This window comes from Lentinula edodes, assembly GCF_021015755.1.
Source record: "Lentinula edodes strain Le(Bin) 0899 ss11 chromosome Unknown C8R40scaffold_1, whole genome shotgun sequence".
Classification (NCBI taxonomy): domain Eukaryota; kingdom Fungi; phylum Basidiomycota; class Agaricomycetes; order Agaricales; family Omphalotaceae; genus Lentinula; species Lentinula edodes.
In genome coordinates this window covers 1,625,481-1,651,283 of record NW_025764307.1, presented here as the reverse complement: position 1 = coordinate 1,651,283, position 25,803 = coordinate 1,625,481, and the positions used below count along the sequence as shown (strand labels likewise).

Here is a 25,803-nt window from a genome sequence, read left to right as displayed (position 1 = left end):
GTTGTTGTATACATAAAATAGAACTGAACGGACGCAGATCACTCCACTTCTGACTCATAATCGCTTTCAACATATTCCAAGGAGCCATCTAAACCAGTATCTAAAAAGAGTTGCCAGAGAGTCACGACCTCGTGGATGAATTTAGCAGTGGGGATGATTAGGTTCCAGTCGAAAATTAATAACCTGAGATAGTGTAGCGCAGTGGAATCCGAAAGATTTGGGCTGCGTAGTAGCGGCCGAGACTGTCGAATGGACAGGAAGAACTCGGCTCGGAGAGAAGTGATAGAGGTAAGAGACGGGCATTGAAACAGAAGGTGTTGTGGAGTCTCTCCCTGTAGATTACATGCACGACAGGTTCGGTGAAGAACTTCAGTTGGGGTGAGCAGACGCAGGGGTGAGGCAGAAGCTCGGAATATTTGGGGGGTGAGGTCGCCACAGAGGAGTTTGGTGATCGAGCGACGATGAGCATGGTTCTTGACTTGAGTGAGATAATGTCGAAGTCCAATGATTTGCTGTTTTGCCGGACCCGCTTCCTTCGGTTCTAGGCGATTTCTGAGTAAAGAGAGTTTTGACCAGGTGTCGATATGGGATTGTAGTTCCGATTTTGTGGAGAACTCAATGGTTTTGATGAGAGTGTCGATACTGACATTGTTGAGATCCTGCAGGTGAGGCAGGCGGTGGTGGCCCGGGAGTTGGGAGATGGCATAGTCCAAGTCCGAGAGCCAGCATGGAGAGCCAGCACGGCGGAGGTTGTCGTTCTCCCAGAGGGCCGAGAATGCATAGTGAGAGGGAGGGAGAGTGATGAGGCATTTGAGGTATCGGAGTGCGAGCGATGCGCGGCGGGTGCGAATAGGCATGATCCCCGATTCGGTGAATAGAGGTGTAATGACAGAGTTGTTGGAGAGGTTGAGCATACGGCGTAGAAAGCGAATCTGGATAAGACTCGGGTCGGTATCGGGTATGATCTCGCAACCGTTGGTGAGGTGGCAGTCCACAAGCGCTGTGTAAAGTTGTTTAGTGATGGAGGGAGGCATGCGACAATTCCCAACAAGCAGATCGCAGCCAGTGATTGCACGTGCAGTCCCAACGGCAGCGTCGCGCTTTTCGGTGTAGTGGGGAGCGAACATGTTACGGTGGGTAGATTGAAAGAAGATGCCCACGTATCGGCCCACATCGCGGAATTTGAGGGGTTTATCGGACAGAGTGAGTTGGGGAAGGACCAAAGGGAGGCGACCAAAGAGCATTAACCATGACTTTCCGGGGCTGACAAGAAGAGAGTTAATTTCCAGCATACTCCTGAGGCCCCTTCCCGATAGCATAAATTTTTTCGGGCCCGGAGATCCGAGGTTGCATAAATCGCATATGGATTATGACTGATTATGAAGAGCGAACGACTTTCCTTGGCTTTGATATTTCAGCATGAGCCGGGTTGCTGAACGGTAATAGATGACAGGGGCTTACAATGGATCTGGATACATATGGTTGGTTTACTGTTCAAGGAAGCTAGTATTTGCATACAAACATAGGCATGGCATGGATCAGTGACATTCCTTCATATTCCGCTCGTTTCTAATATCATACAAGGTACATAGGTAACAGATCTAAAAGAGAAATTTCGAGCATGCCTGTAGAAGGAGAACGCTAGGACGACATGGAACACATTAAGAATCTCCCTTAACTGCCTCAACGATGAGTGGCAACCGTGGGTGCATGGAGTCGCTGCCTCCAACGACGACAGGGCTCGCAATGCCTGCCATTTGCCAAAAAATTTCCTTGTCCAGTGGAGGAGAGAACTTGAAATTCTCTACAAGCATAGCTATGACGACCTCTGACGCCAGGTAAACAAAGAGCTCCAATACTGAAAGACATGGATACGTACTCATCTCTAGTTGGGAGAACTTGAATCCTCTGAAAGTGACCGAGAGAAACGCTTAGCGGAAGAGAAGTAAAATATGGAGTCTCACATGCATGAACGACTTCCACCATTGAAAGTCATTCTGTACAGGATACACACAATAAGACCGATCCGAACATTTGACCGAAGCTCGGTGACTTACAAGTGGGAATAGACCCCTGGCATCTTGGAATTCATGATAGCATCGGGAAGTGGTGAGAGCCAACGTTCAGGCTTCCACTCCAACACATCTGAAGGTAAATTAGCATTAAGATTGTGACTGATAGAAAGCATTTTGAGGTACCTGGTCCCCATAGCTCAGGATCCCTATTCGCGTTCAAAATCTGGTGGAATAGCTTGTATAAGGCATACAGCCTGAGAAGAGGAAAATATTCATGGAATTACCGATATGATCACAGTTGTAGCTCTAGGCAGAAATATATCTGTCACCTCATTACCGTCCACACCGCGAACAGGTCGTGAGAGAGGAACTATTGTATCTTCGGTGGATCTGATATTTCATAATATGATCAGAATATTCGAATCTCTTTGAGTATCTATGAGAACCTACTTTCGCAAGACAGAAGACACTGGAGCGTAGCTTTTTGTGGTGACAAAAGTCAGCGAGAATCGAACGGTCGACTTGTGATTGCAACGTACAGTCGCAAGGTCTCTCTGCATACTGCATCCAAATAAGGAAGTCCAACTAGTTCATCGTAGGACAACCGACTACCTTCACGATCTTTTCGAGCTGCAATGATCTCTTCTCGTATTTTGTCCTGAACCTTGGGATGAAGAGCCAAAAGATGGAGGATGCGAGACATTCCGCTCTATGAATACGAATGTGTTGAAACATGCATACGAAATAGCACATAACGATAAATCACTTACAGAGGTAGTGTCCATTGCCGCTAATATAAATGTTCTAGGATTGCGAAATGAAATTTGGGAAATTAGAATAGAAGATACAAATTGAACGCACGACATCTGAGCATATTGAAAATTAAACTGAGCCAAAATGAATGGAATTGTTAGGGAACAGACACCTACTTGAGCGATAATTTCAGTTTCTTCGAGTTTATCTTCATCATCCGCTTTCATATTCTCTTTCACTACCATAAATCAGTGTTCAAACCACATTTCAGGTGCTCAATAAACCAATAATACTCACTCATAATACTAAGAAGATCTTTCCCTTTTCCGATTTGTTTGATTACAGCCTCGTCTCCTTCTTCAAGTGCGCGCCTCTTCTCTTTGTAGATCTCCACAGACAGATCATGCATGTAATTGACCATGTCCCGAACATCATGTAGAGTTTTCCATGGGGTAATGTTCATAATGAATGTGCGAACACTTGAGGGTAAGATCTTGACAGCTAAAGGAAGTAAGTAAAACCTTCCGAAAGCCAGTCGAGTTAGTGTCGGTCTGTGATGGGGTCTCATCAGTTAAATTCTACTAAATGATCAAAAGACATACACGAGATCCTTGATAACAATACTGTATTTGTGTCTGGGTACATCGTCCACCATATTGTCAAAAGAGTACCCGAATCCAGATTGACCAATAAGTTCCAGGGCGGTGCGGGCCATCCATCCTACAAGTTCAATCTGCAATGATTCCGGAAATAATCAAAAGGGGAGTGGTATTTATGCATTGATTGCACTCGCCTCTCGAGGTTCGTTGCGGACTCGTTGCGACAGAGCATTCTGCAGCTATAACAGAACATGCAAACATCGATGGAGGTTATTGTATAAGGTTAAGGGTTCCTCACCTGATCCACTACATCGTAAAAGATCGGCACTATCCAAGGTAAATGTTCTTTATTGGCAAATCAAGCTGTCAATAATCATGAACCTGGGCTCACTCATTGAACGCATATGAGCAATCGAGAAAACTGGGTTGAGCATCTTTCGTTGCTTGCGATGACGTTCTCCGATTGTACTGAGCAGACCCTTGCCAAATAGAAGAATACCGCTCCTGACAAACAGTAAGTCCCGAGGGTTGAGGAATGAAGAATGAAACTCCGCGTACTCGATACGATGAGGCTGAAACGAAGACCCGTCCTATTTACCATTATAACATGAATCCACATTGAATTATTTAGTCTAGGAAGAACTTGCCTTTACAAGAATATGATGCATAGCTTTAGAATCGAATGTGTAAAGCTGCTTTTTCTATTGGCAAAACAATATGATATTGGGCTCTCGTGTACTTTAAACTCTGCTTACCCCTAACAAGCCCGTTATCTGGACAGTAGGCCCATCTAGAAACGAAACAGATGAAGTCAAGCACGAAGGAATGGGGGATGACTTACACTCGTCTGCTAGCATCTTGTGAAATTCCCATCCCTGCTTCAAGCTGAAGATTTGCATTTGATTACCTGGCACGCAAGTATTAGTAGGGTGTTGTTTGGAGTTCAAATGGAGGACTAACCTTTGAACCACGATCGTGACTGTGGACCTCGTAATTGGCTCAAAGACGAGACGCCATCAAGTTTATGGCGACCACGAAACAATGTCCAAATGCTGGCTGAAAGAATAGCGACAGCGATGCCTCGCAATAGACTGGGTCAATAGAAATTGAGGCCATCGACATGTGTGTGCAAATATGAGAGGAATCCAGACATGTTCGACGAAGAGGTCAGTCAAAATCGAACGCTGTTTGGGCAACCTCAACTTGACTTGTTATATACCTGTTTCCGCAGATAGAGCGCGGTGCGCTTTCATCGTGAGAGGAGTCCAAAGAAGCACTCTCGGATTGCTCTCGGAAGACAGCCAGTAAGACAAAATGACCTTGATTGACCTCATAGTCGGATGTGAACCGTATCAATTGTCGAAGGTAGTCTTATATTATGAGTTGTCAGATCCTCTGTGGACATACTAAACGAGCTTTACAGCTAAAAGACAAATCAGACAGATTTATCCTTCATTGAATGGAGAAACGCGAGTACAGAGTTGCAAACCAAGCTTTCATGACGAACTTGGAGTTTCCAGTTCCAAGCTCCTCGGTATTGATAGTTCTGTATTGTCCAAAAGTTATGCAGACCTTTCTCTGGTAGCCTGACTAAGGATGAGAAGGGAGAACTTTAACTCGTATTGCAAAGCATTGTTGTGGTATTTTTTGGTAGCTTCTGGGAGTTGGATCACTCAGAGGATAAGATGTGCTGGCGCTTATTTCTTTTCCTGACTCTTTGCCGCCGAAACTTGATTCAGGACCTACCCTTTCCCTCTCTTTGATATCTCTAGTGTTCAGTCCTCTGACAGGAAAATTACAGGCTCAGTGACCTTCCGCGTGCGTGTGGGGCCTCTCTCTAGGATAGAACACCTTTGAGGTCTCTCCTACTCTTCACTACGAGCTCGCGTGAGCGAAATCCTGCAAAATCTTATCGGAAAATTACTGAAAATCATGGACCTCTGGATGGGGGACGCATTCGGACGAAGAAGAGACGTTTGCTGAAGTAGACTTGAAGGGAGAACAAGTCTCGAAACGCTGTTGTGTCATTGGAATGACCGTGAATCTGAATGCCTCTGAATGCATAAGTCGTATCCAACCCAAGATTCAACGAATCACAACGACGACTGGAGTCTGGGACTCGGAGGATAATCTGAAGATTCAATCAATCAATATTTATGCTTATGAGTGTCTACACATTCTACATCCCCCCCAATAAAAACTCTCATATTCCACAGGACTATCACTCCTTGAAACTTCAATCCAGTGTGTGATCATGTTCGACCATCTCGCAATTGCCAGCGTGGATGCAGGTACCTGTCTTCTCGCTGGCCTGGGATATATCCTAGATTTTCTCATACATAAATCTCATCCACCACCATCTTCACGTATTTCCTTTTGACTTCCTCACACTTACGGATTCCCAACTTCATGTACTCTGTTCGTGGGCAATAAAATCATGCTCTCGAGCTTCTATTGCATATGCCGCTGGTTTTTAAACATCATTTGGCTCGTTCGTCTTTAGGTCTTCCGAAAAATTTCCAACCCATCTTCAACCCGTTATGGTCGAAATTTCCACACCTATTTCGCGTTCTACCGATGCGTCCAAGTTGGACTACTATGAAATTCCAATCATTGACTGGCAACTCTCCGACAAGGACAAACCTTTGTTTCTGCGCCAACTCCGTGATGCAATGATTAACATTGGCTTCCTCTATCTCGCAAATCATCCTGTCCCGCATGAGATCATAGCGCAGGTGAAAGAAATAGCGCCAAAATTCTTCGAGCTACCTCAAGAGTCGAAGGATATGTTGGACATGAAGAATTCTATGCATTTTCATGGATATTTAAAGGTCAGCGGTGCGACATTGTCGAACGACGCGAGCGTTAGGGAACAGTTCAACTTCGGAGGAGCAAGGACATGCTCATGGAAAGAAGGGGAACCCGAATATCTCAAATTACACGGAGAGGCTTTAGTAAGTGTCGTCGAGACTGTCACTCATCGGCAGGATGCCCACTGGCAGTACCTTTTATTTTCTCTTGCATCTAGTGGCCTTCGGAACAAGATCTTCCTGAGTTTCGGAATACAATGTTGACTTACTACAATCACGTTGAAGATCTCAGTTACAAATTCACCGGTCTGGTATCAGAGGCGCTTGGGCTAGGTCCTGATGCGCTAGACGTGCTCTTTGATCAAGACCACGGCAACCTCCAACCTCGGTGCAAAGTTCTCAGATATCCGGGAACGCCAGATGGTCAACCTGGTAGCGGAATCGCTGCCCATGTAGACGGTAGTTTCTTGACTTATGTATGTTTGTTGCTGTCGCGTGTTCTTGAAATTGTGCTCAAAGTTTCTGGCCATACATCTAGCTTCTACAGGCTACAGACCACCGTACGCTGGAGGTCAAGAACTTGTCTGGTGAATGGATTCCAGTGCCACCCAAAGAAAATACGTTCGTCATCAATCTTGGCAAGAGTTTGTATTCTTTGCTTTGAGCATTTTCGATTTCCTACTCATGCGCCTCGCCCGCAGCTTTAGAAAAAGCCACTAGGAGGGTGTTACCCGCTACCCCACATCGTGTCTTGTCTCCAATTGGAGCCCCACGGTTCAGCGTGGCATTTTTCTCGAGCATTGGACACGAAGTTAGGCTGGCTGAACACTACTTTCCTTGTAATATCTTGTGACCTTTCCCCCTGAAGCTATCTGAATATTCCTATCACAGTCCCTGAAGAGGTATTGGAAATGAAATACGCTCGAGACAAGAAACTTGGCGTTGACAGTAACTGTAGGTTCATCTTCTGCATATCTTTCTGCTTATAGATCTCAGTCGCGTCATTCTATAGTCAGGTTCTCTGAGAAAGACATGGACTTGGCAGGCGAGGTTGTTCTCGCTCGCAAACTGCGAAGCCATGCAGATGTGACCGAACGGTTCTATCCCAACCTCTTCTCGAGGTACTACCCCAATGGGAGACCAGCCAAGCCCAATACTGGACGGAACTTGATGTCCAAGGCCTAGTCTAGTTTACACGCTATAAGGAACATGTACTTTTTTCCCAACGAATTTTTCGTTCTTCAGGGCATACTATACCTCTGTTTTCAATACTTCTCTGATATTTGAAGTCTGAGTGTGTATTTCTAGTCTGATTCCAGGAACAATGTTGTTTTTCGAATTTTTTGAGCAGGGGCGGCGGGAAATCAAGCCCCTTCCGGCACCGAAATTGACTTTCAAAACCATGCAACTAGATTGGGTGAGTTTCTTGGGCATCTGTATTTCTACGATATGGAATTCAATCAAACTTGAGTATCGTCAACAGCAACAGAAGCATACGACGTGGCGAGAACCGGCTCTCAGGCATGTGTGAAGCCCAAATGTGAAAGAAACCAAGCAGAGGTTTTCCAGTTTCGTATCGCATCTGGAATATATCACATAAATATGCCTATCATCTCAGCAAAAAAAATCTAACCTTACGCCTAGGTATCCAACATATAGTAATCATGTCGTCCACTACAACGACCATCATCACGGAGAACAAGGCAGAACAAATCGTGGAGACTACTTGCAACACGGTCTCAGCCACAGCGGGCAGCAGCAGCACACTTGCCCTCCCTCTATTTGGCTCTCCAGGTCAACCCACGCCAAAAGATCGCGGACAGGGACCGTTCGAATCCTATCCCTACACAGACCTCCTCCCAAAAGTCTACCCCAACCCAGGTGAGATCGGTGAGCCTTTGGAGGATTTTGTACATGTCGACCCAGGGATGCGAGCACTCTCCCATCCGAACCCGAGGAAATTCTTACAAGGCGCAACAAGAATTGAGAATTTCTGTCCGACTATCGGGACGGAGGTAGAAGGTGTGAATTTGGTCAAGTTGACGCCGGAGGAGAGGGATGAACTGGCATTGGAGGTCGCGAGGAGAAGGGTTTTGGTCGGCTATATTTCGAAACGAGGTTGATTGGATGCTGATAATAATTCTCCCGCGTGTAGGTATTCCGAGGTCAAGATGACTTTTTCGAAGCCGGGGGTGAGTTTTGGAAAGAATTTGGAAGCTACTTTGGTGAGCAGCTTGAGATGCATGTTCGTTTTGTCCGTGTTGCTTGATCGAATACAGGACGTCTACATGTCCATCCCACTGGCGGCCATCCGGAAGGCTTGCCCGAGATACACATGATATACCGCGACGAGAATACGGTGTATTATGATACAGATAATATAACACGGGGCATGTGGCACACGGATATGTCCCATGAAAGACAGCCACCTGGACTGACGTTGGTGGTTCTTATTTTGTTTTAATCGGTATCTGAAGCTCACGTACCTCTGTAGTGCTTTCTTCCTCTTTGCGCATCGTAAGCTGTGGGATGTGTCTTGTTCACATCGTATATATACTGACTATGAAATCAACATGGCTATTGTCTAGCTGAATCTGGAGGTGATACTTTCTTCACCTCTGGCGTTGAGGCACTCAAGAGACTTTCGCCCGGATTCGTAGAGTATTTGAGGACCCTGCGTCAGATCCAATCTGCCGTAGACCCAATCCAAGTAACGCGCAACGGAACACGGAGTCGAAATATCCGACGTCCCTGCGTGACTACCATCCACCCACTTGTTCGGCGACACCCCGTTACAGGCGAAGAATCCCTATTCCTCAATCCCGAAGCGACCAAAGGAATTCTAGGCTACAAAAAGCAGGAAAGTGATTTGATCTTGAACTTCTTGTACGACCATATCGCTGGTGGTCTTGAGGGTCAGATGAGAGTCAAGTGGGCACCGAAGACGGTAGTGTTGTGGGATAATCGAGTGACGATGCACTCAGCGCTGTTTGATTTTGCTGGGAGTCCTGAGAGGAGGCATGGAGCGAGGATAACACCACAAGCAGAGAGACCCATCCCGGCCCTGGATGGGCTTCAATTGCACTGATCAGATGCACATATGTACATAGTAGTTGACAGCCAGTTCTCAAGAACAGCTGAGCTGGTATGTATGTAGCGCCAAATCAGGACGCCTCGACATTGCTACAAGTACTGGAAGTACTATAGCGCAAGGGACAGGAATGGCATGGAAATGTTGTTCGTGAAGTCCAGGCCGTAGTTACTAAAGCCCGACTTTGCGACTGAAATTTCTTATATCGTCCAGTCTTGTTGGAAGTTTTCTTCGCTCTGTACTCTAATCTTCGAGTTCTTGAACCTCTTCCCGAAAACTTTTTGTTGTAGTTCTCAATTCCTCCACCTCCGCGTATAAATTTCCCCTCCATACTTGTCACTCTCCTCGGATTCTTCTTCTGCGGACTGCGCGCATTTCCTCTCAAGCAGTTCCTCCTCCATGGCGTTCCGAAGAGCAGTATAATCACGTTCAGAAGCCCCCGTAATGTTTTCTTCCATTTTCATGTATTCCTGGAACGAACTTGAAGTCCAGATGCTTTGCTGAGTGCATCGTCACTTGGGAGCATATAACGAGAAGGCAGTGATAGAGGGACTATCTCAAGGTGATTACTGTGAGAAAAAGTTGCTATGTTCCAAAATCTTTTCGGAACTTCGCTCATTGTCAATCTTGGCTCCGTGAAGTTCTTCAACTTCTCATTTCATTCAAAGTCGACTGCTTCCGTCTACGAGATACATGATTGCATTTATAACTGCTCTGACTTTATCTCGTGGACAGTCGTGGACATTATACAGCTTTTAGCGAAACCGCTCTCACAACCGCATGCCTCACTTCCAACATGACCTTCTTATGCCCTTCGTCTCCCTCGTTATCGCAAAAGATTATTTCTGATTATACCTCGAATCTACGTTTTGCTTCCATCTTTCGTGCTAATATCAGCCAGAATGTTGATAAAACCCAGTAAAACCCCCGGGTTTCTATCTTCTCTTAGTTTTCATCCTCTCAATTCCGATTTCAAACTGACTCGCCCCCGGGAGGAAGAGGCGAAAGTATCTGCATAATGAAGTTCCTCCGCCTGTACAGCAGTTTACTCTTCTTGTGTCTACTCCAGACCATTTCCGTGCAATGTCTTATCACTGCCAAGGAGAATGTAGGTTTATCGAGGAGGGACAATGACGCAGTAAATGCACCACTGCCTGATTTATACGAAGCCTCTATCCTAGAACTCCAAAATGGATTGGACGCTGGTCAGTTTACTAGTGTCGACCTCATTAAGGTGAGTTCAATATCGAACGGGTTGTGTCGAATCATATAGTTTGACCCGTCTTATCATACAGGCGTACTTTGCTCGCATCGAAGAAGTCAATCTTCAAGGACCTGTCCTGCGAGCAGTCATTGAAACGAACCCATCGGCACTAGCGCAAGCAGCTGTATTGGACGCTGAACGGGCAGTCTCTGGTAAACGAAGCTTGTTGCACGGTATTCCAGTGATATTGAAGGTCAGTCATCAACATTGATATCTGTTTATAACTCTCGCAATGCCAACACTCGTCAAAATACCAGGATAATATCGCCACAATCGCCTCTGAGGGTGAATGTCTGACGTATATCGCATTCTGGAATCACTCAGCCTTATTTCACTGCAGGGATGAACACGACAGCTGGATCGTTTGCTTTGCTTGGATCTATTGTCCCGGACGACGCAGGTGTCGTTAAGAAACTTCGGGAAGCAGGCGCTATCATTTTGGGTACGCCTGTCAGTCCCTGTCACACCCTCTCCAGAGCATTCACGATCTTCCTGCACCTCCTTTGTCTTCCTTACAGGCAAAGCAAACCTTTCAGAATTCGCCGAGTTTCGAGGCAATCTTCCCTCCGGATGGTCAGGTCGCGGTGGCCAAACGACGAACGCCTATTTCCCAAGCGCTGATCCATGTGGTTCGTCTTCTGGATCGGGTGTCACCACTTCCATTGGATTAACCACTGTCGCGCTGGGTACTGAGACGGATGGGAGCATTACGTGTCCAACAGGTAATAACAATTTGGCGGGGGTCAAACCCAGTGTAGGGTTGACTTCTCGTGCTGGAGGTGGGTTGATTTCGGTTTTCTGTTTCAGTTCTTCTATGTGCTGACATCTGTGTACCACAGTCATACCCATCTCTGAACATCAAGACACCGTAGGCCCAATGGCTAGGTCGATAACCGATGTCGCCATCGTCCTCTCCCTCATCGCCGGAAAAGATCCCAATGACAACTTCACACTCGCTCAACCCCCCATTGTCCCTGATTACACGAAAGCTTTGAACCCCAACGCCTTGATAGGAGCTAGAATTGGTGTTCCGCGAAAGGTCTTCCTTGATGGTAGTGACTTGACGGGAAATGGATCTGAGTCGGCGATCGGATTAGCGTTCGAAAAAGCCTTGGATGTTATTAGGGATCTTGGAGCCACCGTTGTAGATCCTGCGGATCTCCCGTCTGCAGAAGAGATCGCAAGGTCCAATAATGAGACGGTCGTGCTGGATACGGATTTCAAGGCAAGTACTTACCCTGTCACCCCGGCTGCCTGATATGTTGATTACGCTTCAGATACAAATCAATGCCTGGCTTGAAGGTCTCATCAGTATTCCGAGTGGCGTACGCAGTCTAGCCGACCTCATAGCGTTCGATAATGCCAATCCTTCATTGGAGGAACCAGTGAATTTTACGTCACAGTCCGAGTGAGTACAAGTCTCAAGCAGAGAATTAACTGCGCCTCTTCCCAAACTTGTTCCTGACTGGCTATGGGCTCGGTTGTTACACTGTAGATTCATCGCATCCGAGGCTACCACCGGATTCACCGATGCCTACTTCCAGTCCCTGGCTTTCGATAAAGAGCTTGGTGGTGCACAAGGTATTGACGCAGCTCTGGAGATGTTTGATCTGGATGCCCTGGTTCTTCCTGCTCAAGGGTTGACTACGGTCCCTGCCGGTGAGCATTTTTCCTTTCTCCTCAGGATATTTGTAACTAAGTATTTTACGTTCTCAAGCTATCGCAGGATATCCCATCATTACAGGTGAAAGGGTTTTTAACATTGCGTCCTTATTTCATTCATCCGTCCTTCTTTAGTGCCTCTGGGTTTCTTCCCCTCCAACGTAACTATTGGTAGCGCAGGTCCAGAAACCGTATACCCGGCTCCTGGCGTTCCTTTCGGTCTGTCGTTCTTGGGCACAGCGTTTTCAGAATTCGATTTGATTGGGTTTGCATTTGCGTATGAGCAAAAGACGAAGACGAGGCTTGAGAGGAGAGCGTTCCCGGCTGCAATACCAAAGACGCAGTTGAAGGATATTCTGGGATAAGCCTCTCGGTAGGGTCTCGGGATGGTCATCTGCGCATGAATAACGGGTGAATAAAAAGTGTACTCGAAGTTCATTCATCAAAATAGGTCGAGGATATATATTCAGAGTATATTCATGAGCTAACGCTTTCGGTATATCAACACTGAATTGGGATTGGGTGTTAAAATGAGAACCACAAGTCCCAAACCTGTCCCCCTGAAGCAAATACAATCTCAGAGTCAAATTTCTAGTAGATCTGGCTTCCACACTGTCCCCATGCCGAAGACAGATTCTTTGCGGACTTGTACGTTCTTGATTATTTTAGGATCACCATGGAATGCATATTCGATAAAAACCGGTATCTGGAAGCCAACCTACACAACCCAATCTATGCCATTCATGATCAGAATGTCTTCGACATTATCTTGTTATGAACTCGATTATGATATCCTGTGTCACACTCGACGAAGTTGTAGCCATGATCAAAGCTACAGGTTCCCCGTCGAGCTGCAAATCCCCAAATTTCGACTGTATATCAAAATACATTCACTTTGTAAAAAAGTCCAAGAAAATCCGCTACAAAGGATAAGCCACGGATACACATCTTGTTTACCGGTCTTTTGAGAGCTAAAACCCTCCATTCCAATTACTCCCCCACCATCGCTTCAATCTCTCTCCACCCATCTCCTCGTACTCCGCCTTGGACATTCCGACCGTCGCGAACTCCTCCGTTTTCGCGAATTTGGCCATTCCTCTCCACGCATCCAGCGCCGGGTCGTTTGCTGATCTGATCTCTATCGGCATCTCCACAGGAAATAGTGGGCGGAGGGTGGAGTAGAGACGTGGTGCGATGTCGGGAATTTGGGAGGGGGAGCCGGAGAGGAAGATGTTCTGATGTTAAATGTCATTACCAAATACTGGAACCTATCTAACAAAGGGATGAGCCTACCTTGACTAATCTTCCCTTCTCTTCCTCTCCAAACCTTGACAATATATTCTGGATCACTTCTCCTAAACCGGCGGAGTCGACTCCGGCGATTGAGGGGGAAAACCATGCCTCGCAGACGCGCCAGCGTTCGGTTGTTAGGTGGATACGGGTGTTGCCTACGTACGGATGTATGGTTATGTTTGGGACGGTTGGGAAGGGAACGTGGAAGGAAAAAAAGGTTTATAAAAAAACCACAAGTTAGCATGAGGCAGTTAAGAATAAAGTTCTCTATTGCTCACCTGCCCCATCACCTTCCTCATAGACAGGTCTGAACGCGTTTAACAGAGCCGACCGTTGTGAGACAATCGACGCATGAGTATGTTGGTTTGTGAACGTCGGGTCGTGCGTAAGAAGTTTGTGTTCAATTTGCTGTAGTTGCGCCAGGTCTTCTTCTTCATCGGAGGAGATTGTGGTTGTCGTGTTCTATTGAACAAAGGGAGAGAGTAAAGAACAAGTATCAATCACTTAACGGTTTGAGGGGGGATGAAGGGACACGTCGCTCGTACGATTTTTCGGTATATAGCCCAATCAGCATCATCTGCACCAAACATATCTTCTATCAAAGACGTTTTCAATCATAAATTGAGTGTCAGAATACGCGAGTAAGCAGACGTCCATCTCACTGACCTGCGTTTCCCTTTCTCCCTTTCCCCGTGCCCTTGCCTACTCCCTTACCCGTTCCTTTTCCCCCTTTCTTCGAAGTCCCAGAACCCCCAAGCATCTTTTCATCAGCAGCGGCCAGATTCGCGATATTCTTCATCCTCTCCTGCTTGGCCGCGCTCTTCCGGTCACTCATTGCGGCTCTACGTTTGGCACGGTCTTTGATCCGGGTCATTAGAGCCTGTAGAAAACAGATGAAGAAAAAAACAGATGGGTGATAAATTTAAATAGCCACGAAGACAAGCCAGTCGGACTCACCTCCTGCTCTCCCTTCAATTTTCTCGCCCAGCCTTCCAGATCTGCTTCGCGAGCCTCAGAATCCAGTTTCTCCTCAAGTTCTCTTTGTTTTTCTCGCTCGGCTTTCTCTTCGCGATCTTTGATTGCTTTGAGTTCGCGCTCCTTGCGTGCACGAAGTCGGGCTTCGTAGCCAGCTTTGAGAAGCTTTTGTTTCTTCTTCTCGGCGAGGGAGGAAGGGTCGAGCTGTGACGTATTTAGAGTTTGAAATGAAGGTCGCAAAGGAAGACGTACGTCGGCATCTGGGATATCGACAAGAGGGAATGATGGTTCTTCCTGTATACACAGATGAGTACTTATTTATGGAACTCAAGGGTACTTACCATTGGTTCGTCGACATCTTCACCGTCTACAGTCCCTCCTTCCTTTTCTTTCTCCTTCTTTCTCCCCTTTTTAACATCCGCCTCTAACTTTTTCAAAGTGTCTTCGAAAGTCTCCTCGTCATCAAACCCTTCCTCTCTGAGTTTCCTGTCCCATTCACGTTTAGTTGCGGAAGAGGAGTAGTTATCCCGGAGCGACAGGAGGTATGTGAGGTCTGATTCTTTTTGTTGCAACTGCGCAGACAGGCGGACGGGTTAGACGTATCATGAAATAATTTCATTTTAACACGAACCTTCTCTATCCGATTCCGAGCCGCGATCTCCTGCAACTTTCGACCCTGTTCCCTTCTCCTCTCCGTAATCCTCGCTAATTCCTCCTCCGTCTTTTCATCCCCATTTCCAGCCGCGCCTCCAGTTAAAGGGTTCGAATTCAGAAGGAAGGGAAATTGTATTATTTTTTGATGCGAGCGAAGAATGGAAGGGTCTTCAAATGAGCGCAGGAGGGAGAGGTAGTCCGTAGATACGGAGCAAAATGTGCGGAACATCCACTATGGGGGAGATATTTAATTTAGATCATGTAATTCTGATACTCACTCACATTGGCCTGAGCGACAGAGACTCGGGTAGGGAAATTGGGGTATTTCATCTGGATAAGTTTGAGGAGATAGTCAGTTGCTTGCGATGCACCCCATGGTATTCTGAAGCGCGTGTAAGTAGTGCGAACCCAGAAAAGCTTTTACTTGGAAATGGACCTTTTTGCATTATTCAAGACTCCCCTTCCATTCAGGATGGGGATAACACTTGTCGAAGCAGTGTTGAACGAAATGACGAGACCATCCGAAACAAACGGCTGTCCTGAAAACTGGCTATTTTGATAAAAGGACATTATTCCGTCCACGCAGTAGGCAAGCGAGGGAACAGAGTATTGTTCAAACATTAATTCGGATGTTACTGCAAAATTCAGTTTAGAAAGAGAAGATAAGAATTCTGGCAAGTGGCTGACGAGCTCTGGAATGAACAGGCGAACAGAGCCTTTCAGTCATCAACACCGGATGGTCCACTGTAGGTGTATCAATTCCAAGTTGAACAAAGGCATAGTCCAGCGCGTTTTCCTACGTCTCAAGAGAGAATTCTCGTCAATTTCACTATAAACAATCCCGTTACACTCACCAACGCGTCAAAATTAAGCAGCACATCGCCTTCCCAAGGGGTTTTAGCCTGTGTCTTTGCCCCACTTTCCACTTCGACCGCATCCCCAAAAAGCATCAGTGGGTGATTTGTCTTCCTTTCGCGGTACTTGGCCACAATATTCGGCCCATACCGCGGTTCGGAGGACGTAGCAAATCCCCATCGTAGGTTGGTTGACCCATTGTCGATGATGATTGGTGTGTGTTGTGAGCGGTGAAGGGTGTAGTCTTCTGGTGAAGGAGGTATGCTTGGGATAATAGAGAAAGGAAGAGGTGTTATTGCCAGGTCATCGGATGGTTGTACGTCGATGTCCATGGTAAAAAGCAGCAATCAATTATCAGATCATTGGGCATCTAGCGCGTCACTCCTGGTAAATAACGCCGTATCGGAGCCAAAACCTTGGCGTACAGTCTTTTTCTTGCATGGCTCGTGTATCATCCATACAAGAGGGCTTCTTAATAACGTTTTGAGGCTTGCTGAAGATTGTTTCGCTACGAACAAGCCTGCTATTTATTTTTAACTGAAGAAAGGCTGAAATCTGAAAGTTGACAATTCGCTCGGCAAACACCGTGATTTTCCCACATTCCGTCCCTCTCACAAAAAATCTATACACTCCAGCTCAGCGGCTGTATCTTCAAGAAACTCCTCAAGAATCCATGTCTGTGAGTTCTTCAGTTCATTGTACATCGCTCAAAGTGCTCTTTGGAGCTTCGTATTGGCGAATATCGTAAAGTTTTGCGTGGAATGACGTTGAAAAGGCTGGATTGGAAGTTTCGCGTTTGGATGTCGATTTTGATTGAAACTGGGTTCTGATGTATCTATTATTCCTGTTCGTCCTGTAGGACTCAACTTTCAAACGGTTTGTCGAGGTCGGACGAGGTGCGTATCACTCTGTACTTTGAGCAATGAAGCACCCGGTTTATGAACCATATCTAGTCGTCCTACTCAAATCCGGTCCTTATGCCGGCAAAATCGCTGTTGTTGCAGAGATCATCGACCACAACCGGGTCTGTATCTCAGTGTTCTTATCGTGTTTTGTCTATAAACTCATTATCCCTTGCCGGTTCTTCCAGGCAATAATCGATGGCCCCACCACCTCCGTCCCACGGCAATCCTTCCCCTACAAGCACCTCACCCTTACTCCTCTCGCTCTAACAAAACTTCCCCGTGGCTCTCGCTCAGGGACTATCAAAAAACATCTGGAGAAAGAAGGCACATTGACGAAGTGGAACAACTCGGAGTGGGCGAAAAAGCGGGCAGCTGTTGAGAAGAGGAGATCGTTGAACGATTTCGCGAGGTTCTCTGTTATGTTGGAGAAGAAGAAGAGGAGGGATGGCGTCAGGAAAGCTGTCAAGGCGTTGAAGGCATAAGGAAATGACAACGGGATTTATTCTTCTACGCTCCACGCCCGCTGCTGTATGCTCTCTATGACTATCCTATGTTCCCTCTGCACGCCAAATGACATCCCTCATTGCCTATGTCCCAGCTCGTTAAATGTGAGGTTTCTCAACGAAGAATGCTATCACGTCGATCATTGGTCAAACAGCCGATATACTGACTACTGAAGTGGCATCTGACTATCAATGCTGTATATCATTCAACATTGAAATCCACGACGCTGATTTCCAAAATATGTTGAGTCCCTTGTTGCTGTACTTACAGCTAGGTCAAGTCACTACTACGTTCCTTATACCATAGCCAGCAGACTGACTCAATCAGACACAAACTCTCTTTTATTGTTTGTTGATGTTGGGTGTATGGCATCCAAACCTTGTCTTCAGCTGATTGTGCAACATATGTCCTTGAAAGATCTTGGAGGGCGTTACGGTGTGTACAAGATATGCGAATGAATTGTAAGATGGGAGATGTATCGACGAATAGAAGGAAAAACGGAGTGATCATCAAAGTACAGTACGTATGCAAGGTTTTAATAGCTATTCACATCGAATAGTAGACAGTCTGAACAATGCGACGATATATGTACATTGTAGCGCGCACGTATACGTGGTTGATGCCGATCCTGACCGTTGAACCATTCGTTCATGAGCAGCAACCACTCGTCGCACTTGATGGTCGCTGGGTAACTTGTACGGAACCGTCATTAGTGTTGTTAGAACTACCTGCTGCGTCTCCTTGAGAGTCAATGAGTCGGGTTTTGATGTCCCTGCAAATAGTACGATGCAGATCAAAGCAAGAACGAAAGAGACCAGAAGAACGCCAATAGCGATAGAATAACGAAAGTGTCAATGAAGCACAGTCAGTTATGACACAACTGAAAGGGAGTAACGATGTAGTTACCTTGCCAGAGTGAAAAATGCTTCCTCTACGCCTTCATTCACTTTCGCAGAAGTTTCTATGAACTTGATGCCTAGTTCATCAGCTAATTCCCGACCCTGCTCTTCAGTGACGGCTTTCTTGTCTGTCCAATCCGATTTGTTTCCAACAAGAATCTTATTGACGCCTTCCGAGGCATGCTGTTCGATGTTGGCGTGCCAAGTGCGAATATCTGAAAACAGGGAGGTCAATGGATGATGAAAAGATGACACTTTGGGAAACACACTGTTAAATGACCGCTCATCTGTTACATCATACACCAACAGAATGCCCATAGCTCCTCGGTAGTAAGCCGTAGTTATCGTGCGGAATCTTTCCTGGCCAGCAGTATCCCACTAGGTGAGAAAGTCAGGCATCGTAAAGTGTACAAGTGTTGAATACCGACAATCTGTAACTTGATACGTTTCCCGTCAAGCTCAATGGTCCGGATTTTGAAGTCAATTCCAATAGTTGTGATAAATGAGGGCGTCCAGGCATCGTCACAGAACCGGAGGAGAAGACAAGATTTGCCTACACCTGTGAGGAGAGTCCGAGTATTGAGGATATTATGGCAGATGGAGGGAGTTCAGTATTTGCTACTAACCGGAATCACCGATGAGAAGGAGCTTCACAAAGAGATTTGAGTTCTAAGCGAAGTGAAGAGCAGTATATCCCTTTACCTTAATAAGAAAGTCGTAATGAGGAGGAGGCATTCTGAAACCTGGACGCTATGCTGGACAGTTGAGTGGGAGTGAGAATAGAATTGAAGCGTTGCTTGGCGTTGTGTTGCATTGCCGTTTGCCGTTTGTGGCGCCGTGAGTCATTGCCGCGTGACATTGACGAGAGCGCGTTCCGAGGAAACAACGCGACTTTTCCTCTTACTACCACCTGTATCATGGTAGCTGAACGCGCAGGCGTATGTGCTAACTCTCAAATATAATGCAGATTGTTGAAATTTCTACAGTACACCGTCACAATGTTCGTGGTGGACGTCTCCAAATCCATGGGGGCCACGAGAACTGTCGCACTTCCTCCAGGCCCAAATGGCGAAGAACGCTTCGCGGAGATGACACATCTGCAGTATGCTCTACAATATGTGAAATTCAAGATCCAGGACATGGTACCGTCCCTTCTTTTGATGTCACGGCTCCCAAAGATTGAATGCTACTTTCGCCACAGATTTATGGTGCCCGGAAAACTGATCAATGTGGAGTGGTTATATTTGGAACTGAAGGTAGCACAAATTATGCTAATGAGCTTAATGCGTGCTAATCATCGTTCAGAAACCGACAACCAGATTAATGCTCAGCACGGCGGATATGAGAACGTCACAGAATACATTCCTATTTGTACACCCTCAGCTGCCACTCTCCGCGAATTGGATGAGCTCGAGCCCTCTGAAGTCTTCGGCGATCGTGCGCTGATGTTTCATTCGCTCCTTGTACACTTGTTTTGACTTGTCACCAACAGCAGTCGACGCTATGATCGTTGCCGTCGAAGCCCAGAACAAGCATCTGGGTAAAAAGAAGACATGGACTCGTAAAGTCATACTCGTCACCGATGGAGAGGGTCCCATTGAGCTGGAAGATTGGGAAGCGACTGCCAACAAACTAAACGAATTAAGTATCGCATTAACCGTTGTAGGAGTGGATTTCGACGACCGAGAATTCGACTATGTTCAAAGGGATAAACCTGATTTCAAGGTACGTTCTTCTCTAAGATTCCTGTCATGCTGATATTTGATACCCATTCAGCGTGTCAATGAGGAGTTTTTCCGCAACCAATTCTGTCCGAAGGTGAACGATTCCGTTATCGGAAACCTGGACCGGGTTCTCGAGCAAATCTCGCTACCTGACGTGAAGACATCCCGCTCTACTCTCATGAATAATGTATTGCGTATTGGCGACGTTGATACACGCACAGAAGAGGCAATGGAAATCCTCGTTAAAACCTGCAAATGCACTTCGATCAATCGTCCGAAAGCATTCAAAAAGTTTGCTATCCGTCCTAAAACAGCACAAGAAGAGGAAGCGGAACAACAGACCATGAATGCTGACGATGGCGACGAGAACAAGGTCGTCACTGTGACTTATGCACAACTGAAGGCTCGTACAGAATATTATGTCGACAAGGAGGACGGCAAGGAGGACGAAGAGGACCAAGTCAAGATAGAAGAAGACGGAGAGCCGCGCCCAGAGGATTTAGAGAAGGTCGAAAAGGAAGAGCTCATTCGGGGTTTTAAATATGGGACCTCGTATGTGCCTTGTCCGGAGGGTCAATTTCCAAAACTTCCGACGAAGAAAGGTATCGATCTTATTGGGTTCATACCGGAGAAAAAGGTGAAGTGTTCGTAATATTATTGTAGGATGCTCCAAATAATTTCTACGCATATAGTTCCGCCGTGAATACGCGATGGGCGAAGTCCAATACATCTGGGGTAACCCAGACAATCCGACCGCTCAATGCGCATTATCCTCTGTTGTCCAAGCTATGTACGAGAAAGGTGTGCTGGCCGTTGGAAGATGGGTTACCGGTGACGGTAGAGACCCAAAAATGGGGGTGATGAGCCCAGCTTTATTCGAACAAGTGCACTGTCTACTGTGGGTTCCAGTGAGGCATCAATCCTACTTTTCCCCGATTTTCTCTCAGCGACTAGAATACAGATGCCTTTCGCCGACGATGTCAGAAAATACACATTCCCGTCTCTCGACGAATTGAGAAACAAGAAAGGGGAGATTGTCAGTGAACACGCGTATCTTCCAACCGAAAAGCAACTTGAGGCGATGGACGACTTCGTGGATGCCATGGACCTTATGCAGGCTGGGGATAAAGACGAACAAGGGTATGTTTCTTAACCTGAAGGTTTGCAGTTCCTCGAGTAACTATCGACGCAGCAACCGCACGGAGTGGCTGGATATCCGCGATTCTTACAATCCCTCCTTCCATCGGTTGAAACAGGCCATGTTCCACTGTGCTGTTGTGTCTGACCTGGACACAAACCCTCTTCCACCTCCACATCCTGAATTATTGAAGTATTTCAATCCACCCAAGAAATTCGTGAAGAAAGCTCAGAGCACCATTGATAATTGTATCAAAGTATTTAATATCAAACATGGTAACGTTTCTTCTGTAGTTATTTAGCTTTTTACTCACCTCGACAACTCTAGTGCCAAAGGTGATCAAGGTTGCACGGAAAGATGGTCACAACCATGCAAACGATGATGACGATGAAATGCTTCTACTCGACCGTAAACCTTCAACTTCGAAACCTTCACAATCACTTTCACAAGCCAAAATTTCGCCAAAACCGGCTGAGGATGGCAGCGAGACTGAAGATGACGATGAGGACGGAATGTTGATTGACAAAGCCGAACCAACACCCCGCCCGAACCCCCTTCCCACTCCTGCCCGTTCTCTGAATAACGATGATGACATGGATATCGACCCTCAACGGGATCCCGACCGGGTAATTGGGCGTACCAATCCTCTTGCTGATTTCAGAGAAAATCTAGAACGAGGAGATATAGTCACCAAAGTCGTCGAAGATATGTCTGCAGTCATCCAGGAAGTGATTCTCGCTCCATTCGCGAGTCGTAGATCTAAGGAAATGATAGAGTGTTTGATAGAACTTCGAGAAGTTTGCCTTCAAGAAGATGAGGTCGATGCGTGGAACTCGTGAGTCATATTTTGTTCCCGTCTTGGAGGAATATTCAATTACGCATACAGATTCCTTCCCAGTTTGAGGAGAATGTGTATCGACTCGTCTCCGGGGAACAAAGTGTTTTGGTCAGAAGTGCGAAATTTCGGTCGAGCACTCAGTTTAATTAGTGACAAAGAGGCGGAGAAGAATGGAGGGTCGTCACAGTTCTCAGAAACGCAGGCTACTGAGGTGTGTACGTCGACTGACCATGAGAAGTCTGCCTGATTCAATCTCTTCTAGTTTCTGAAGTAAAGTGTAATTGCAGCCAAGGGCCGATCAGGATCTATTGAAAGAAATACTTGAATGCTAGAGCTACGATTAATATCTGAACCAATGAATATGTATAGTCAGTCCTGAGAAAGTGTCCATGCCAAGGTCCAACATCCAACGTTCAACGTTAGTGATCCGTTTCTCTGCCAAACCACTTCAAGTTCTTGCAACCTGGAAACTCGCTGACTGTTCTTCTACCCATTCCATTTGCTCTTCTTCCAAGATGCGCCTCGTCTCGTTTCTTCCCTTCCCATTTGCATGACCCCCGGCCCGCTTTCTGAAACCATCTCGCGGGGCTGTACTGGACACACTTGTCGTAGAGGAACTCGTAGAAGAAAAAGAACCTAGCGAAACACCAAGAGCTTTCTCAACCTCCTTCCAGGCTCTGGATAGTTGAGCTCTCGTTGCATACTCGTCTTCGGGCAGCTGTTGCTCATTATCAATGTCCCTCATGGGCATTTTATGCTTCCTTCCTGTTCGTATTTTTCCCTCTTGTTTCTCCGACTCCTCCGGCTCCTCCAGCTTCTCTTGCTCCTGCTCCTGCTCCTGCTCCTGCTCCTGCTCCTGCTCCTGCTCCTGTATGTCCTGATTTACCACAATTGACACAGATGAAAATCGCTCCAACTGGGGAGTAGGAAGATAAGATGAAGATGGAGTGTGGACATTTGACAAGGACGTAAGAAGAAAAGATGGTACCGGTGAACTTTCGGTAGTATGGCTTCGAAAATGAAATGGATGTGCTTCTATGTCCTCATTCGAATGATTTTCCGGCGAAAAGACATATGCCACGAACGACGTCATAGCAACAATAAGTCCAAACACGAGTGAAACTACTGCACTTTTCTTGTAATCCGCGAGCGCAGCACCTGCACTGAACACGAAAATGAAGAAGGCTAATAACCATCGCCGCCATCGCAAGATTTTTAGAACTAGGAGGGTGTGTTTGTTCGCAATTGGAGTATATAGGGAGCTATCAACTGGACGGAAATCACTGTCAATAGAAACATCCATGCAAAATGTGGGTGAACTTGAATTGAGCTAATCTTTCGTTTGGAGGTACAGGATTTGAGATGAGTTCAGATACAGGATGAAAGCGAAATTGAGGCTAAAGGCGTGGATTTATAGAACGTTTGCATCGCCCATCGACTCTAAACTTGGACCATATCCTGCCATATATATGGAACAAAGCGTTGATTCTCTTCCGCCAAGGTTCAACGATGTAGAATAAATGACATAATCCTTGTATTTGCCGAAGCACTGATTGAATGACGGAGTGAAGCTGTAGAGCTTCCTAGCGTACAAGGGTTGTATCCATAACAAGAGGAGAAAGAAGCCTACTAGAAACCACGACGACTGCTGTGGGCCTGACATGAAATCTCACCGTTGTCTCCAAGTATGTGTATGGGATCATTGATCATCGACATCAATCATCCTTCAAGGAAGCATTTGAGCGTTACTATTGGGCAAAACATAGTAATCCTTGATGAAGCAATGTTAAGTTGGGATAGTAAATCGATTGAAGATAGAAACTGATAGAAATAAGGTTGCAGCGCTTAACCTGAGCGTCTTTCCGTTAGACTGCATCTAGGATTCTAGAGGAAGTGTCGGGGAAAATTACCAGGTCAGTATGCGTCTTTGCTATTGTTCCAATATTTCTCAATGGCCTTTGCAGACGGAAACTGAGTAACGGGACCCCGGGGCTTGTTAAGAACTTACAACTTGGCAATGCATGGATCGTAATTGCCCTTATACTCGTAAGAGATGCGTTGTACGGGCAGTAACGTTACGATATGTCTTCAATTAATATTGTGGCTCTTGTGGCCTACACTCATATAGCAGACGTCAGCTTCTAACAACGGGAAACATGATGACATGCAGTGCAGTACAATGTCCCTCTCGCCTTTCATGAGGCTCTGCCTCATGAAACTTACTACTGTCCCTCAGGATGATTCTCCTGAAAGGAGGGGCGATGAATATGAAGAGGTTCCGTTCAAAATCTCGCGACCCAGACAAGGAAAGCCCATGCCCTCGGCGACGCACCACAACTCTACGCAACACAAGTTCACAACTCTCATTATGGCAAGTTCTTAGCTATGGATTACCGCAACAACTTTCAAGGATCGTGAAATGTAGGTCCATTGACCAATGGATTTCATCAACGACAAATCTGCCGGGAGAGTACGGTTAAAGCAAGGAGAATCAGGTTGCCAATGTATGCTTTTCTTTGTCGGGTGTGTTGACCTTAGTGTGACTGAGCATCTCAAGGGCTTTTCACATCCAAAGAACAAAGCTTCTGACTGGGATAAAGATGACCCGTGCTCACTACCGCGGACTCCACCTTTAAAGGATGAGATCAACCCTGAGAAGAGAGTCGGGGGACGCGCCTACCATAACGTGACTTAAACGTGACCGTTCCGGCTGTATGAGTTGGCCGGAAAGACAAATCATGTCCCCATTTTTAACTCAACCTGCACAGTGCGGACTAGAACAAACGGAGGTCAGCAGAGGTCAGCAGGTCCAATCATGATTTAAAGGATCGGAGGTGAGTCTCTTTGAACTCTCCGAACCCAGTGCCAATTTTCTCGATTAGATACCCAAGAAACAAGCCAAATAAACTCAAAAGAGGCTCTCGCCGCGCAATTAAACAAACGTAGAGAAAGAAATGAATCAAGAAATATATCGGCAAAGGTTACTAAAATTCTAGAGGTCAAATATTGGGTGGATCGCCACAAAATACGATTCAAGTAATGCGAAATGGGAGTAGGTACAACAGAGCCTTCAGCGATTCTGTAGAGGCAAAGTGGAGTTCGTAGTAGTTCGTCTTTTCGAGAAGACTGATATCTATTTCTGCGCGAAGCCGTTTTGAAACGTTTTAAACTGCGAAGACCTGTTTCCTTGCTGAGAAACGATACAGCAAGTTGATAAGGAGGATGTTTGCGGCAGGCGTATATGACGACCAGCAACAAGGTAGTGGTTGTGGCATCCAGGTAGACAAGGGAAGATCAAGTGTGTCTATCATCGCGACACGAGAAATGTGACAGGGAGGAGAGACAGAATTTGATCTTGAGCTGTTGATAAATGCTTGTGTGATGAGTCTAGAGCACAGAGATCAATGTTAAGGACTCACCATGGTACAAGAATTTCTGATATAAAGGTGGGCAGGGAGCCAGGCTTGCATCTCTTTGAGACGATCGAGTTAAGGGAAGATTTAAGGGGAGAGTCGTGGAAACATCGGAATTTTGAGCGAACAATGCAACGAATGAGTGGAAGAAAGCCCGTGTTGTTGAAGAGCCACTAATGACCAAGCTACCCGTTGTGCCAGCTGGAATGAGTTAAAGACATAGTGTCGCTTCAACTTGAAAAAAGAACTTACGAGGCAAAAATACTCCAAAACCTTCCAAAACCCTATCGCCAAAGCTTCATTTGAAGTGACCAGCCAGCTTCACGTAGTAGATGGCCGCATACTTTGAATTTCAAAATTTCTGGAGATGTCGGGATTCCAGCAAAAGCTGTGTTTCTCTAAAGCCATTGC

The 25,803-nt window shown here is 46.2% G+C and overlaps 10 protein-coding genes across 10 annotated transcripts; 5 read left to right on the top strand and 5 right to left on the bottom strand.

The window, feature by feature from the left end:
• Positions 1-38: 38 nt before the first annotated feature.
• On the bottom strand, positions 39-1,292 carry C8R40DRAFT_1164852 (uncharacterized protein; the record flags this gene model as incomplete). Its single annotated transcript, XM_046230575.1, has 1 exon — positions 39-1,292. The coding sequence occupies one exon, from the start codon at positions 1,290-1,292 to the stop codon at positions 39-41; it is 1,254 nt and encodes a 417-aa protein (XP_046092520.1).
• Positions 1,293-1,531: 239 nt separating this feature from the next.
• On the bottom strand, positions 1,532-4,410 carry C8R40DRAFT_42006 (cytochrome P450). The gene is made up of 21 exons (XM_046235017.1): positions 4,328-4,410; positions 4,209-4,274; positions 4,123-4,157; positions 4,015-4,068; positions 3,926-3,957; positions 3,759-3,871; positions 3,666-3,694; positions 3,562-3,606; positions 3,371-3,501; positions 3,066-3,319; positions 2,945-3,006; positions 2,877-2,881; positions 2,786-2,819; positions 2,555-2,724; positions 2,466-2,495; positions 2,300-2,405; positions 2,199-2,238; positions 2,058-2,145; positions 1,965-1,997; positions 1,880-1,908; positions 1,532-1,828 (listed from the first exon to the last, which is right to left on the bottom strand). Exons 2-21 carry the CDS (start codon positions 4,264-4,266, stop codon positions 1,662-1,664), a joined length of 1,515 nt encoding a protein of 504 aa, XP_046092519.1. The 5' UTR covers positions 4,267-4,274; positions 4,328-4,410; the 3' UTR covers positions 1,532-1,661.
• Positions 4,411-5,907: 1,497 nt separating this feature from the next.
• On the top strand, positions 5,908-7,362 carry C8R40DRAFT_1164850 (Clavaminate synthase-like protein; the record flags this gene model as incomplete). The annotated part of the gene is made up of 6 exons (XM_046230574.1): positions 5,908-6,321; positions 6,396-6,653; positions 6,716-6,821; positions 6,879-7,016; positions 7,069-7,131; positions 7,190-7,362. The coding sequence occupies 6 exons, from the start codon at positions 5,908-5,910 to the stop codon at positions 7,360-7,362; spliced, it is 1,152 nt and encodes a 383-aa protein (XP_046092518.1).
• Positions 7,363-7,841: 479 nt separating this feature from the next.
• Positions 7,842-9,265, top strand: C8R40DRAFT_1032002 (TauD-domain-containing protein; the record flags this gene model as incomplete). The annotated part of the gene is made up of 5 exons (XM_046223217.1): positions 7,842-8,273; positions 8,333-8,402; positions 8,457-8,616; positions 8,672-8,694; positions 8,766-9,265. The coding sequence occupies 5 exons, from the start codon at positions 7,842-7,844 to the stop codon at positions 9,263-9,265; spliced, it is 1,185 nt and encodes a 394-aa protein (XP_046092517.1).
• A 1,021-nt stretch (positions 9,266-10,286) lies between these two features.
• On the top strand, positions 10,287-12,559 carry C8R40DRAFT_1157774 (amidase signature enzyme; the record flags this gene model as incomplete). The annotated part of the gene is made up of 11 exons (XM_046229660.1): positions 10,287-10,353; positions 10,381-10,502; positions 10,564-10,725; positions 10,790-10,817; positions 10,873-10,974; positions 11,051-11,311; positions 11,372-11,757; positions 11,810-11,940; positions 12,028-12,191; positions 12,250-12,276; positions 12,330-12,559. 11 exons carry the CDS (start codon positions 10,287-10,289, stop codon positions 12,557-12,559), a joined length of 1,680 nt encoding a protein of 559 aa, XP_046092516.1.
• Positions 12,560-13,165: 606 nt separating this feature from the next.
• On the bottom strand, positions 13,166-16,303 carry C8R40DRAFT_1065097 (chromatin remodeling complex subunit; the record flags this gene model as incomplete). The annotated part of the gene is made up of 13 exons (XM_046225616.1): positions 13,166-13,429; positions 13,488-13,642; positions 13,766-13,949; positions 14,033-14,082; positions 14,154-14,367; positions 14,445-14,666; positions 14,715-14,756; positions 14,804-15,034; positions 15,094-15,348; positions 15,399-15,498; positions 15,553-15,751; positions 15,804-15,912; positions 15,971-16,303. 13 exons carry the CDS (start codon positions 16,301-16,303, stop codon positions 13,166-13,168), a joined length of 2,358 nt encoding a protein of 785 aa, XP_046092515.1.
• Positions 16,304-16,531: 228 nt separating this feature from the next.
• C8R40DRAFT_41556 (ribosomal protein L14-domain-containing protein) lies at positions 16,532-17,713 on the top strand. The gene is made up of 4 exons (XM_046234995.1): positions 16,532-16,650; positions 16,831-16,867; positions 16,925-16,995; positions 17,062-17,713. Exons 1-4 carry the CDS (start codon positions 16,645-16,647, stop codon positions 17,356-17,358), a joined length of 411 nt encoding a protein of 136 aa, XP_046092514.1. The 5' UTR covers positions 16,532-16,644; the 3' UTR covers positions 17,359-17,713.
• On the bottom strand, positions 17,694-19,151 carry C8R40DRAFT_41355 (rab-type small GTP-binding protein). The gene is made up of 6 exons (XM_046234986.1): positions 18,982-19,151; positions 18,906-18,927; positions 18,708-18,838; positions 18,549-18,657; positions 18,287-18,494; positions 17,694-18,152 (listed from the first exon to the last, which is right to left on the bottom strand). The coding sequence occupies exons 1-6, from the start codon at positions 19,012-19,014 to the stop codon at positions 18,029-18,031; spliced, it is 627 nt and encodes a 208-aa protein (XP_046092513.1). The 5' UTR covers positions 19,015-19,151; the 3' UTR covers positions 17,694-18,028.
• Positions 19,152-19,189: 38 nt separating this feature from the next.
• On the top strand, positions 19,190-22,340 carry C8R40DRAFT_41329 (SPOC like C-terminal domain-containing protein). Its single transcript, XM_046234985.1, has 11 exons — positions 19,190-19,421; positions 19,481-19,535; positions 19,585-19,716; positions 19,772-20,004; positions 20,056-20,640; positions 20,696-20,911; positions 20,965-21,143; positions 21,196-21,416; positions 21,469-21,976; positions 22,028-22,190; positions 22,242-22,340. The coding sequence occupies exons 1-11, from the start codon at positions 19,278-19,280 to the stop codon at positions 22,251-22,253; spliced, it is 2,448 nt and encodes an 815-aa protein (XP_046092512.1). The 5' UTR covers positions 19,190-19,277; the 3' UTR covers positions 22,254-22,340.
• An 87-nt stretch (positions 22,341-22,427) lies between these two features.
• C8R40DRAFT_1164843 (uncharacterized protein) lies at positions 22,428-23,282 on the bottom strand (the record flags this gene model as incomplete). The annotated part of the gene is made up of 1 exon (XM_046230573.1): positions 22,428-23,282. The coding sequence occupies one exon, from the start codon at positions 23,280-23,282 to the stop codon at positions 22,428-22,430; it is 855 nt and encodes a 284-aa protein (XP_046092511.1).
• Between the last annotated feature and the right edge of the window lie 2,521 nt (positions 23,283-25,803).

What these genes read in the sequence shown, in the direction of transcription:
- C8R40DRAFT_41355 (XM_046234986.1), bottom strand. Translation starts at nt 19,014, where the DNA reads ATGCCTCCTCCTCATTACGACTTTCTTATTAAG. An exon ending in ATTACGACTTTCTTATTAAG is followed by an intron (nt 18,928 to 18,981) that starts GTAAAGGGATAT and finishes CTCTTTGTGAAG; the next exon opens with CTCCTTCTCATCGGTGATTC. An exon ending in CCTTCTCATCGGTGATTCCG is followed by an intron (nt 18,839 to 18,905) that starts GTTAGTAGCAAA and finishes CTCTCCTCACAG; the next exon opens with GTGTAGGCAAATCTTGTCTT.
- C8R40DRAFT_41329 (XM_046234985.1), top strand. Translation starts at nt 19,278, where the DNA reads ATGTTCGTGGTGGACGTCTCCAAATCCATGGGGGCCACGAGAACTGTC. An exon ending in CTCTGAAGTCTTCGGCGATC is followed by an intron (nt 19,717 to 19,771) that starts GTGCGCTGATGT and finishes TGTCACCAACAG; the next exon opens with CAGTCGACGCTATGATCGTT. An exon ending in ACTGTCTACTGTGGGTTCCA is followed by an intron (nt 20,912 to 20,964) that starts GTGAGGCATCAA and finishes ACTAGAATACAG; the next exon opens with ATGCCTTTCGCCGACGATGT.
- C8R40DRAFT_42006 (XM_046235017.1), bottom strand. Translation starts at nt 4,266, where the DNA reads ATGCAAATCTTCAGCTTGAAGCAGGGATGGGAATTTCACAAGATGCTA. An exon ending in AGATCTTCTTAGTATTATGA is followed by an intron (nt 3,007 to 3,065) that starts GTGAGTATTATT and finishes GATTTATGGTAG; the next exon opens with TGAAAGAGAATATGAAAGCG. An exon ending in CGGCAATGGACACTACCTCT is followed by an intron (nt 2,725 to 2,785) that starts GTAAGTGATTTA and finishes TCGTATTCATAG; the next exon opens with AGCGGAATGTCTCGCATCCT.
- C8R40DRAFT_41556 (XM_046234995.1), top strand. An exon ending in GTTTGTCGAGGTCGGACGAG is followed by an intron (nt 16,868 to 16,924) that starts GTGCGTATCACT and finishes AACCATATCTAG; the next exon opens with TCGTCCTACTCAAATCCGGT. An exon ending in AGATCATCGACCACAACCGG is followed by an intron (nt 16,996 to 17,061) that starts GTCTGTATCTCA and finishes CGGTTCTTCCAG; the next exon opens with GCAATAATCGATGGCCCCAC.